The 13,382-nt window shown below is 40.4% G+C and overlaps 1 protein-coding gene across 2 annotated transcripts in view; it reads left to right on the forward strand.

The window, feature by feature from the left end:
* The window catches only part of SCARB1 (scavenger receptor class B member 1), a 128,049-nt gene that overhangs the window by 106,484 nt on the left and 8,183 nt on the right, over window positions 1–13,382 (forward strand). For both annotated transcript variants that reach the window (XM_075833571.1, XM_075833562.1), the window contains exons 9-11: window positions 9,655–9,728; window positions 12,273–12,324; window positions 12,724–12,870. In XM_075833571.1, the coding sequence (XP_075689686.1) occupies window positions 9,655–9,728; window positions 12,273–12,324; window positions 12,724–12,870 (273 nt within the window). The remainder of the gene's footprint in view (window positions 1–9,654; window positions 9,729–12,272; window positions 12,325–12,723; window positions 12,871–13,382) is intronic.

Raw genomic sequence — 13,382 nt, forward strand, 5'->3', positions numbered from 1 at the left:
GCCAATCCCTGCTCAGATCACAGCGATAAAATAAAGTATATAAACTACCCATCCGTCCTGGAAAAGTTCAGTGTTTTATAAAGCTGTTTCATAATCGCAATCTCAAACTCATGATGTACAGTAAATGTGTTTAAAAAGGCGCTCCACGTGGAGATTGTGTAAGTACTTCTCTAGAGTTAATGAGCTCCTTCAGCATTGCTCTGGCTCCCTCTTCAGGCAGTTGAAGGTTTCTACATGGAAAATCCAGATAACAAATGAAGCATCAAGTTGTTAACCGGCATCTTATTTCCCCAGAAGTCTTTGCATTAAAATCAATTGCCTTTTTAAAGTATCTGCATGGCAGTGGCTCAGAATTCTTATTTGAGAGGGAATTCAGCCATAAAAACGTAATATTATTTTTTTTATAGCCATACAAATAAAAGATCTATATGATACAATCTCTAGTTTTTGCCTAGGTGTGATTGATACAGAGGGAAGTTAAAAAGAAAAAAAAAAAAGTCCTACATTAGAAGCAAGGGCATACTAACCACAAAATCTTCACTTGCAGATGAAATTCTGAGGAAGTAACCATTGACTTATACCAAATGTGCTTCCTTTCTGTACTAAAGCATTTGTACCTTTTTGGATTTCTGAATTATTTATTTTCACAGGCTTGTTAAATTGTAATGTCTATTCTGTGTGATCTGGTTCAGTAATATGTTACTATAATGTGTACCGATTTAGGTTAAAAGAAATGCTAATTGCATATGAAACCATTTAAAAGTAAAAATACCTTTTTGAATTTTGGTTGAGACAGGGTGGTACAGATTCTGTGTGCTAATCAGGGGTGTTGCTAGGGTCTTAAAATATCAGGGCACAAGCCCCGATTACACATATTTACAACATTTTTATTTTTTGTACACATACATATCGGAGATAGCGTCTCTAAGACTAAGTCTCCTATAGCTACACCACTGGATAGAATTGGATACATTGTCTCAGCAGACAGTATCACACATGATAGGCTTAGATACACGGGCCAGCAGACCGTATCACACAATACTTAGATACAGGGTCCCAGCAGGAAGTATCCTTGTACTTGTACCATCCATATGTCTACCCCCCCCCAAAAAAAGTGTGTATGTATATATATACATGTGTGCGTGTGTGTGCATATATATATATATGTATATGTGTATATATATGTATATATATATATATATATATATATATATAAATAAAGCCGCACAGCAACAGCAGTGGGTGCAGGCCTCCCAGGTTGAGGCTAGGAACCCTTGTTAATGAAATCCCCCAAAAATGAAGAGGCATCACTCCAAGGAAATTGGTGAAAATAAGAGGTGTGTTTATTCACCCCAGGCAGGCAACGTTTCGATCCGTCTCTATGGGATCTTTTTCACCAATTGCCTTGGAGTGCTGCCTCTTAATTTTTTGGGGATTTTATATATATATATATATATATATATATATATATATATATTATAGCAAGTGACCCGTGTATTTTATTACATCGGCCCCAGTTACTGTAGTAACTGTTTAAAGATGCGGTGCCGGCGCCTTGGTTTCGGGGCCTGGCCGCAATTGTGACCCCTATAGCTGCACCACTAGCAGTAGCCCAGGGCATTGGTCCAAAGATCCTGGGCTTCGCCCCCGAAGGCCCGGTGCTAGCGACGCCCCTTGGAGAAAGTGTGACTTGGATGCAACATTTGCATTTTTGTCACTTTTCAGGGATTCTTCTCGGTTTCAAGACTGTTAATTGAAACTTTCAATTGTTCAGAACTCTTTCAAACTTTTGAATGACTGAAAACCTCCTTCTGCAATTCTATAAAACTCATACCAGCGACACATGAAGCGAAGACAGATCCAATGTTCCCACTTTTTGTTTGTTTACACCCATTTAACTTAAAATGTGTCAGCCCTTATTCACACGACCGTAAAAAACGGCCATGTGATGGCCGTCCTTTTAACGGCCTTCACATGGCCGTTTTCAGAGCAATGATATTCTATGGGTGCATTCACACGGCCGTTTTTTTAACGGCCCGTGAATAATCGGCGTAAAAAAATAGGACGTCCTATTTTTGGGCCATTTTAATGGCCTGACGGCCCCCATAGAAGTCAATGGATCAGTTTTTAACAGCTGTCAATACATGTAACAACCGTTAAAAACGGATCTGTTATATGGGGATTGGCAAAGGAACTACTAGTTCCCTTGCTGGCTATCGTTGGCATACTCACTGTTGCAGCGCTTCTTCAGGTGTGGTCACTCGTCTTCACGGGTTTGAAGGCGCCTCGATGACGTCATCGCCCCATCGCGCTACCTTGCCAGATCCCGTGCAGACGAGTGACCACTCAAGAAGATGAGACGGCGCTGCACCCGTGAGTATGTGCCACGATCTACAGGGAGGCTGGTGTGGCACGATCTACAGGGAGGCTGGTGTGGCACGATCTACAGGGAGGCTGGTGTCGCACGATCTACAGGGAGGCTGGTGTGGCATCATATACAGGGAGGGTGGTGTGGCATCATATACAGGGAGGCTGTAAATAGTGTCTAGGTGAACATGTGACCTTCCTTTGGGTGTTTTCAGGGGGCTGGGACAAAAAAAAAACTGATGAATTTTATTGAACGGCCATGAAAAACTGATGCAAAATGGATGTCAAACGGACAGATGGACTGGAAATGGATGAATATTTAGAGACACACTGAAAAAAAAGGTCCATTAAAAACTGATCAACTGTCAGTTTTTCATGGCCATTTTGCATCACTGTCGTGTGAATAAGGCCTTAGACTAATGTACCTTTATATGGTAGTAGAGCGTGGGCAAGTACTTTTTTTTTTTTTGTTGCATTATGGCTAAAAGTAGGTTTGGAGTCCCTAAGCCACCGGTATGCCATTATGGGCAGTTTTAGAACACTAAACCCCCGCTGCATATCAAATTGCAGGTTTGAGAACGGTTAGTAAAGTAAGGGTCCTCTTGCACAGACTGGGGTTGGCCATGTAAACAAGCGCCGATGAATGAGACCGCTAGTTGATCGGCGCTCCATTCACAAGGAGCTAGTATGTGGACGAGCGAGATCGCTCGTCCCCATACACTTCTACCATGTTGGCAGCCTATCTCCCTGAGTACACAGGAAGATGTTTTGCCAACAACTATAATTTATGCTGTATAAACGATGCAACTTTGCTCGTTCATCGGCTAATCGTTGCCCTGTTTACACAGGGCAATGATCGGCAACGGGAGTTCACATAAATGCTTGTTTGCCCGATAATTGACCCGTGTAAAAGGGCAGTAACTTGCAATTTTCTGAGAATCCCAGAAGCGACATCAGGTTCATGCCCATTGAGCACATGAAGTAGAGGACAGTATGCTGTGCAAGCGCAGTAAAGTGAAGTTTGCTATCCTCCGCTTCATGTGTGCAACGCGCATGTACCTGATGCCACCGGACTTCCTACCCCGGAGTCCCCTTTGTAAATTGTAATTTGCGAACTATTCCCGAAACTGATGTGTTTTATGTGGGCAGGTTTGCGTCACTAAACCCCCCGATGCATAATGGCATGCTGGTAGTTTAATTTAAAAGCAAAAAATGTCTGCAAGTGTCCCTTAAAAGGTTTGGAGCCACTAAAAGTAAAGTTTGTAACTTTGCAGCGGAAACCAATTTTGAGACCCTTTGAACATTATTACAAAAACCTTTTTGTTTGAATCTTTTATATAGCATGGATGGTGGATGCCAGGTTTACTAAAGTGATGTTAATTGATGGTTATGGGAGCTGGCACATCTTTTTAGAACAAATGAAAACCGTTTTACATAAAGTAGTTATTCAATTGAGTTGCCATAATGAATGTATTATGTAAAATAAAATGAGTCTATTGATATTGTTAATCAAACTGGCTCAGGCTGGCTTATTTTTCTGGACAGGAACCAGGCCCTTGAGATAATCGCTTTTCTGTTACATGGAATGATTTTATAGAAACTTGTTCAGCATGTGCTTATAGGGAATTGTCTGTAATTGGGTTTTGCCGCAGAAATGTTTCTCCCTATCTTGCAGGATAAGCATACAATGATTATTATCATGCTACGGGCAAGTCTACATACGTAATGTTATTAAAATAGTTGTATTATGGGGCATCACTTAAAATTCCATATGTGGCCATGGTTTACTCCTGGGTGTTTCAACTAGTTAATTTAAGGGTTTCTTACTGCCCAATTTAGAAATAATCTGAGATTCCCAGTGTGGTGATAAGCCTGCTATAATCTGAATAGTTCTCTACTTTCAGGCAAGCGTGTGGTTTTTTTGTTTTTGCTTTTTATACAGCTTTAAATACCCTGTATAGGCATAGTTACCATTAGGGTGGTGCTAACTGCATACTGTGTTGTTTGTTTTTTATTGATTTGTTTTTTTAATGGAGTTCAATGTACCAACAGTATGCAGTAGCCCACAAGCTCCCTCTAGTGGTGTCTGTAGGCAGAATGTTATTTAACTATATGCATATACAGGGGAGTTCAAGCACTGTACCAGGAAAACTGAGCTAAATACACTAATGAAGATATAATTAAAGAAAATCATTCAGAACAGTATTTTGCACCTATTACGGTTAAAATAAATGGTGTTTTAAGTGTGGACATTCACTTTAACTTACAAATGCAAAAACCAGGGATCTGATTAAATTAGTGTACATAGCTGCTTTTTTTTTTATGGTTATACTGTAGCCTGTAAGGTCAGGGAAGTAAGCGGTGCCAAGGACTTCTTAACACAGCACTTATTACATTATAGATTGGTAGAAAAAAAGCCTGGAATGGTTAATCGACATTCTAAGGTAGCCATACACCTTGGATATCCTACCGACCCTCCCACGTGCATACTCGGCCAAGCGTTTGTGTACTCAATAGGGAGAGGGAAATAAGTTGCCACCAGAACCTTCTGGTGGCCAATTATCTCCCGTGAGAACAAAGGATTTGACATGTTGAAATCAAACTTGCCTAATACTACTTTCCCCGACATCTTCCAACTTTGTGTATGGGCACCTCAAGGGTAGGAACACACAGCGTATTCAGGGCGGATACACTGCGTCAAGCTGCGCAGAGTATCCGCCCTGAACACCACAGGGAATGGCGTTCGAAACAACGCACCACTTTGTGGTGCGATCCGGCGGAATTTCTACTGCGCTTCGCTTCATCGCCAGGAGTAATAAGAATTAAAAAAAAGTTCATACTTGCCCCCTCCCTGTTCTTGGCGCATAGTCGGTCATCCATGGAGGCCAGACTGGGGAAGAAGCAGGGAACTCTGGGTAAGTAACTTTTATTTATTTATTTCTTACGTGCGATTTTTGCGGTGTAATCGCTGTGATTCCGCCGCAAATATTGCAACACACACTGATTTGTTGCGGGTTTAAGCACCCCATTCAATTCAATAGGAAGAGCTGCAAATATGCAGCATTAATGGTCACGCTGCTGCTGAAGAAACCGCACCGCAGGTTAATTTATGTGCATTTCTTTCACCAGCATTTTTCCGCAGTGTAGGGAGATTTGTTGAAATCTCACACACACTGCTGCTACTGTAAAACGCTGCGGATTTCCCGCATGAATTTGTTGCTTAAAATCTGCCGCTTTTACGCTGTTTGTACCCTGAAGAGGCTCTGTCACCAGTTAATCACTTCCCTATCTCCTACCTAATCTAATAGACGCTTTAATAACTCCTGTGTTTTTTTTGTTTAAAAAAAGTTTTTATTTCCAAAGTTATGTTTTTATTATAGTTATGCTAATTTTCTCTTAATGGCCAACTGGGCGTTTGGTCAGCGTCCGTTTTCTATACAAAAAATACAATGGAGCGGACCTCAATAGTTGGTGGGCGTGCAACAGTTAAATTCAAAAAAGGCTGCCTGCCGGCAGAAATAAGCCCTGTTTTCCAACCATTATTAAAGAGTAAAAATAAAAAAGTCTTTATTCAATTTGCAACAAGGACAGACTACATGAAATTTAAAAGTTAATGTCCATTTCTGACAGCAATTAGCACAGTGCCAGACGTAAGAGCTCTGTCTAGAAAGGGTTAAGTACCACAACCACAGAGCGCTACATACAGTTAGTTATTAGTTAGATTCAAAGGTGTCAATAGGACAATTATTAAAATAAAAGGTAGAAGCCCCCCCCGACATGTTTCGCTACGATGTAGCGTCCTCAGGGGTATCGGGGCCAATGACAGCGAGCGGCGGTGTCAGTCTCATTAAGTATTCACTGCAACTAGCTGAACATGTGTCCACAATCAGTCGATAGCCTATCCAAGGAGGATTAGAGGACCGAGCCTCCTCCTCCGTTGATTGACAGATTCTGCCACCAATCACTTACTAGTTAGATGCCACCAATGAACAGCACTCAAGTGCACAAGCACACCAGGCTGCTTGATGGTAATCGCTGTACATATAATTATAACATTACTATAATACAAGAAAGAGGTCACCGATGAGTTTATAGATAAGTGCACAGAGGCACAAAGTGAGGAAAGTGATGGGATAGTAACGAATGTGATTAGTAATAGTACCATTCTAGGTACAAACGCTGTGCCCTAATTAAAGACGATATTATAGTTGCTGTGAGCGGCACAACAATATTACTATGATCTAAAGAAGTTATTAGTGGGCTTATAGATCAATACGTTTATAGGGTAGAAAGACATAATAGGCAGAGTTATCATGGACACTGTAGATAAGTGTACGAGTCTACACACGGAGACAGACACACTGGTGTACTGGCATGACTCAATCAGAATGCCGTATATGCCGGACAGCAAGATAATCGCTATACACAGTATCGGGACACTGCTATTATGCAAAAAAAAAAAAAGGGTTTACTAGAGAGTTTGTAAAACGGTGCACAAACGCACAATGTGAACAGAGTGATACAATAATATTACAATTTTATTAAAAAAAAAAAAAAGGCTTACTAGAGAGTTTGTAAAACGGTGCACAAACGCACAATGTGAACAGAGTGATACAATAATAATACAATTTAACACGCTGGCGCTGTGAGGTGATTAAAGGTGATGTTACAATTACTGTAAGCAGCACAAAAGATGTTACTGTGATCTGGGAAGGTTATCAGTGGACTAATAGATCAATGCGCTAATAAACTAGGGTAAATCAAAATGAGCAGATTCATGATAGGCATTGCAAATTAGTATACAAGTATACACGCTGAAATACCAGAGATATACGCGCAAAGGTGTACCAGAACGGCATAGTAAGAATGCCATTTATGTCAGACAGCGATATAAGTAGTATACAGAATAATACAAAAATATCTATGGATAGATAAAAGGTATGAGATATCACACTCATCGGGCTTAGTAGAGACCAAGCATTCAGAGTCAGTTGCTATCAAAGTGACTCATAAAGAAACGCAGTGAGTTATAATTGATCAAAATATTCAAACCGCCGCTATGTCGCTTACCAAGCTGTAGCCTGGGGGGTACCTGAAGCAAATACTAAGTATGATTGATAGTAGTATATTGATATAAGAAATGTGGATAGTAAAGCAGATTATAAAGAGTTTAATGACTACATTGTCAGTACAGTACCAGAATAATCACACAAACTGAAGTATAGTTCCAGTGTTTGGGTAACGTGTAGGATTCACAGAAAAGCAGCAAACGTAAATCCCTCATTGAGGCCTCCTGGGCTGAGAGATCCAAGGCGATGGATCCAACGTGCCTCCTCCTGTAACAACTTGCGGTCAAGGTTACCTGCTCTAGGGCCAAGTTTGACTTGCGTAATGCCCCAGAATTTCAAGGAGCGAATGTCCCCATCATGTACAAGACGGATGTGCCTAGACAGTGGTGTATCCTCTTTATATATATGCAAATGAGCTTTGAAATGGACAATTGGGCGTGTATTGTGTTTTTAACTGGGCGTGTTTACGTGTATGATGCTGACCAATCAATGACCAGTCAGCGTCATACACTCATCTCCATTGATTTACACAGCAGCGATGTGCAGCCGCATACACAGAGATTAACGTTAATCGAGTGTCCTCATAATGAATACACATGAAATCCAGCCTGGACGTCATGAGTATTCAGAATCCTGACACTTCTGACATTTTTCTTTGAGATTTTCAGCAAGGGAAACGAAATCTCGTTTACCTCCGTAATCTCGCGAGATTACGCGTGGTTTGCGGGAATCTCACAGAAAAGAGTCAGAAGTGTCAGGATTCTGAATACACATGACATCCAGGCTGGATTTCATGTGTATTCATTATCAGGACACTTGATTAACGTTAATCTCTGTGTATGTGGCTGCACATCGCTGCTGTGTAAATCAATGGAGATGAGTGTATGATGCTGACTGGTCATTGATTGGTCAGCGTCATACACGTAAACACGCCCAGTTAAAAACAATACACGCTCAGTTGGACATAACGAAAAAAAAAATGCCCAATTGTCCATTTCAAAGCTCATTTGCATATATATATATATATATATATATATATATATATATATATATATAAAATAGCTCATAACTTGGCCAAAAATTAACGTTTTAAAAAAACAAAAAAAAACGTTACTGTTATCTACATTGCAGTGCCGATCACATGCAATAGGAGATAGGGATTTGAGAATCTGGTGACAGAGCCTCTTTAAGACTTGCATGCAGCTGCTTGGCTGTGAAAACCCATGCCATGAAGCTCCCGGCCCCCAGTTTTTCTGCGGCTGTTAATGCCAGAAGGGGTCTGGAAGTCTGCAGTTAAGTCAGCAGAGCATTGGTGACTTAGGCACTTTGCACCTCAGCACTCGGCAACCTTCGTTTTGAAACTTTACGTGGTCTGCTGCTTCGTGGCTGAGTTGATCTGGTTCCTAAACTTTCCACTTTGCGATAAAACTACTCGGTTCGTGAAATTTCTTTCCTCGATATTCCACTAGCAACGGACTTGTTGTAAGTGACATCCTATTACAATACCACTCTGGAATTCAGTGAGCTCTTTAGAACAACCTATTCTTTCACAAATATTTGTAAAGGCGATTGCGTGGCTAGGTGCTTGAATTTATATACCTGTGGTAATGGACTAAATTAAACACCATTAGGTGTCCCAAAAAGTTTGTACTTTTTTGACAATATAGTGTATGTGTGAGTATATTCTGTTATATATCCATGCCACAACATTGGCCAAAATATATTGGATATCTAGGCTAATGTAAGGAATTAGGCTGTCGCAAACCAGAGTCCATCATATCGCCGGGGTTTCCTCCTCAGCATCAAAGTTGATACTCATTTGATCGCCTAGGTACATGGTTGAAATCCAAGCTTGCTCTGCTAGTTGACCAGATTAACTTTTAACTTCTGCAGGCACAAAAGCAGGTACTTGTAGGTCCTGGTGTGGGAACTGGTAAATAAACCTTCCAATAATTTCAATGTACATTTTTATTGGGTGGCTTTGCAAGGATGGCGTTAATCTGCACTGCAAATTTATTTTGAGGATCAACTAGACTTTTTCTATTGTGGCGTTAAGGTTTTGGCAGGCCTACTTGGTTTCTTTCTATGTACTGTTTTTTTTTTTTTTTTAATCTTTTGAAAAAAACTGTTGCTTGGGCCACCCAAGCTGGAACCCTATAGTGTAACTTTTTATGTTAATGGATTTTTTAAATTTTTTTTTTTTTTTTTGATCCTTCAGCTCACAGGGATCCCCATGAATTGTTCCATCAAGATGCAGCTCAGCTTATTGACGATGGGGGTCAGTGGTATTTCGTAAGTATTCGCTGCCCATAGAGTTAATATCTTGGCGTTTAGAAGGTTTGTCTCGTCAGGTTAACCCCAATCCATGTGCCATATTAGGCCTTAAAAAAAATGTCATCGGAGTCTTGAGTCTACGCTCTTACGGACACATTCACATGGGGCAGTAGTGGCATGTAAGAGCTGCAACATTGAACACAGCCTTAACCTGCATATACACAAATAGAAGTCGGCCCACTGCTATACCTCCCGACCCCCCCCCCCTTACAAATGCATGCTGTTTGGCTGAGCGTGCATGTGTTTTCAATACTCAGAAGGGGAATATGCTACTGCCAGACACCTGGCAGTGGATTATCTCCCTAGGGGACAAATATTTGGGGAAAAGAAGGATCGGCCGATATGCCCGACCTCTGTTTGGAGGGTTGGGACAACCCCATATGGCCAGATGTGTATTCTGGATCAGACTAGGCAAAGAGTTTATTTTTGTAGACTGCTCCCATATAGACCTTTTGTGTCTCCATGACTAGACTATAAACTGCAGATAGGATTGATAGATATCCTAACCAGTTGCCAAAATGTATTATTACAGATTGCCCATTGGTGCATTGTCGTAGGATAATTAGTGGATGCCCTGGATGCTATTCTCAGTTGAGGACAGCTTATCATTGGGATAAGAGCTACTGATTAAAGCGGATCAGTCAGATATTTATTGTGCCTTGTCTGAGGGCAGCATAAAGAGGTGAGATGCTGATTCCAGGGTGCTAGCACTTATTTAATGTTAAATAGCTTAGGAGAACTTATACTGGTGACGTGCAGCCAGCGTGTCCAAGTATAGAGATATAGTTATGCTCTCCCCCACCAGACGCTGATTGAAACTTTTCTCCCTATACACAGTAATGGGGAAGAAAGTGTCAATTACCAGGGGGCGTATGAATATACTTGGACTCATACTTGCCACATGTGTAAGTTACATATATATGTTTTTTTTTAATATTAAATAACTACGTAAATAGACACTAACCTTTCCAACCACTAATGCTAATCTAATAGTATACCTGATATAAATAAACTTTGTCGTTTTAATTACTTTTCAAATTTAGTTACTTTTTCCATGCAAAATCTGTGTGAGGTTTTGGCCACTAGGTGTCTCCCTTCCTGTAATTTGCTGTCCACCTCTAAACAAAATCCATTTCTAGTTACAGAGCAGAGGAGACAGACTGCAGGATGTGGAGGGGGTTTGTTAACTGCTTGCCAATACAAGTCTATGGAGAGGGGGCAGCAGGGGAAGGGAGACACACACTGCCTATAGAGAGGGGAGAAGAGCGCAGTACTTGAGACACGGGTGAGTTATTCTTACCAGAAGCTTACTCTTACCATAGTGCTGGATTCTCAGCTGCACTGCTCATTACTGCTATATAGTGTCCTCCATGCTGCTGCAGTGTATGTACAGTATGTATGTATGTTCCTGCTCCCTGATCTCTATGTGCAGTGTATAGAAGACATGAGAGCAGTTGGACTCTAGCTCAGACAACTGAGCATTCGAGAGAGGGAGTCTATAGAGGGGGGAAAAAATTTTAAATCTAGTCATAGGCCAGAAACTGTCATTCCTCATGTACACACACAACCTCTCATCTTAAAGTTAGGTACACTATAACATGATTTAATAAGTGATCGCATGCTGAAAGGGGAGCAATGCTGCCTCATATGAAATAAGACTAAACTTTAGCTAATTTCCCACATGCTACATCTAATCTGTATCTATTAGGGCATGTTCATACGCAAGATCAAAAACGACTGGAAATTACGGAACCGGTTTCAGAGAAAATGGCCTCTGATTTTCAGCCGTTTTTGAAGCTGAAAACTTTTTTTTAAGGAATTTTTTTTATTTTCTAGATATTTTTGGCATTCTTTTCCCATTGACACAAAGAAAAACTGCTCCAAAAATGGCTCAAGAAGTGACATGCTCCTTTTTACACTGCATTTTTTACTTTCGATTTTTTTTTTAAACGGCAGAGTAAAAAAAGCCCCGTCTGAACGAAAAGCAGTTTTCCCATTGATTTTGATGGGTAGATTTTTGTAGGCGTTTAGCTACTGGTTTTTCTTTTCGAGTATTTCGAGGCGTTTACTCCTGGAAATACACCTGAAAACACAGGATGTGAACATACCTACATACCTACATACGTACACACGTACACACGTACACATACATACACACATACACACACACATACACACATACATACACACACACACACACACACACACATACATACATACATACATACATACATACATACATACATACATACATACATACATACATACATATACACACACACATACACACAAACCGAAATAAGCAGCACTCAAAGTATAATTCCAAAATGGTAGCGGGTGCAGGCAGGTAATCCTGATCCAAGGATTATAGATAAATGTAGAAGAAATCCCACAGCACTCCAAAGTAGAAGAGCAATTGATTTATTCAGTCAACACAAGCTGCAATGTATAATTTTTTTTTTTACCAACGTATGCAATCATGTTCTAATATGCTTTTTGTAGGATAACTGGGAAGATTAAGCCTGTAATCTTACCGATCCTGTGGTTTGCAGAGGTAGGTTTTATCCTATGACTTAAAGTATCTTGAATGGGACCACAAGCTTGGGGTGACACCATGTTATGGTGTTCTTTTTATGCTATATGTGGCCTAATATCGTCCTTCTGTAGCCCTACAGGAACTTTTTTTTTGTTTAGCCACTGACCTTTAGACTTTATTTTAAATTTGTAATTTTTTTTTTTTCATTTAAGAAATGTTCATGTCTGACTAGTGCTCTAGCTACGTACAATTTTTAGCATCTTGACACCATCTTAATTCTCATTCTGAGTAATCCTGTTAAGTGGCCATGAGTAGATTTTTATTGTAGTTGCAAAAAAATATTTTTACAGCTTTGGAGATGTATTAAGGTCAGAGGGAGAATCTTCTAGCTTATATCATTTGCTTTGCATCCTACAGAGTGGATATTTAGATGGTCCAGTGTATCGTACCTATTATAACACCCTCATCGTACTCCCTATTGTACTCGACTACCTTCAATACATCCTCATTGCCTTGGGTCTCTGTTTTATACTGGTTGCTGTAGTTCTTCCGTTTGCAAACCAGGTAAGTAGCTACCAGTATATTGTATGCTTAAAATTGAAGATCTGCTTTCTTGACAATCCTTTAGCAGGCTACGGCCAGGGCTCGGAGTTTCTCTGGCAGACCTTTTTGTAGGTTCACATTGCACTAATCATTTTCCCCTTCAGCAGCAGCCACAGAGGGAGTTTAGTTTTGTAATACATGGACAACTAAAGTGAAAGTTGGTGCTAGTCACTAGCATCTCGATTCTGGCTCGTAGTGGTAGATCCCTCTGATGTCCATATTCCATAAAGGCACATATAGACAGGTTATTCTGATGGAACAACCCCTGTCAAGTTAGAAGAGGGACCCACAGAACATAAAGGAGAAACTAACAAAAATCCCAGTAGTCTTGAATGAAGTCATACCTTCCATTGTCATACCACATTGTCTGAATTCTGTTTCATTCGTTTGCATCTGTGTGTTGTTTTGCCACATTAATGTGTTTTTGTTTGATATACCGTGTTACTCTGGAGCCTGTATAAAGAGGTCTCTGA

Source organism: Rhinoderma darwinii, chromosome 1, assembly GCF_050947455.1.
Source record: "Rhinoderma darwinii isolate aRhiDar2 chromosome 1, aRhiDar2.hap1, whole genome shotgun sequence".
Classification (NCBI taxonomy): domain Eukaryota; kingdom Metazoa; phylum Chordata; class Amphibia; order Anura; family Rhinodermatidae; genus Rhinoderma; species Rhinoderma darwinii.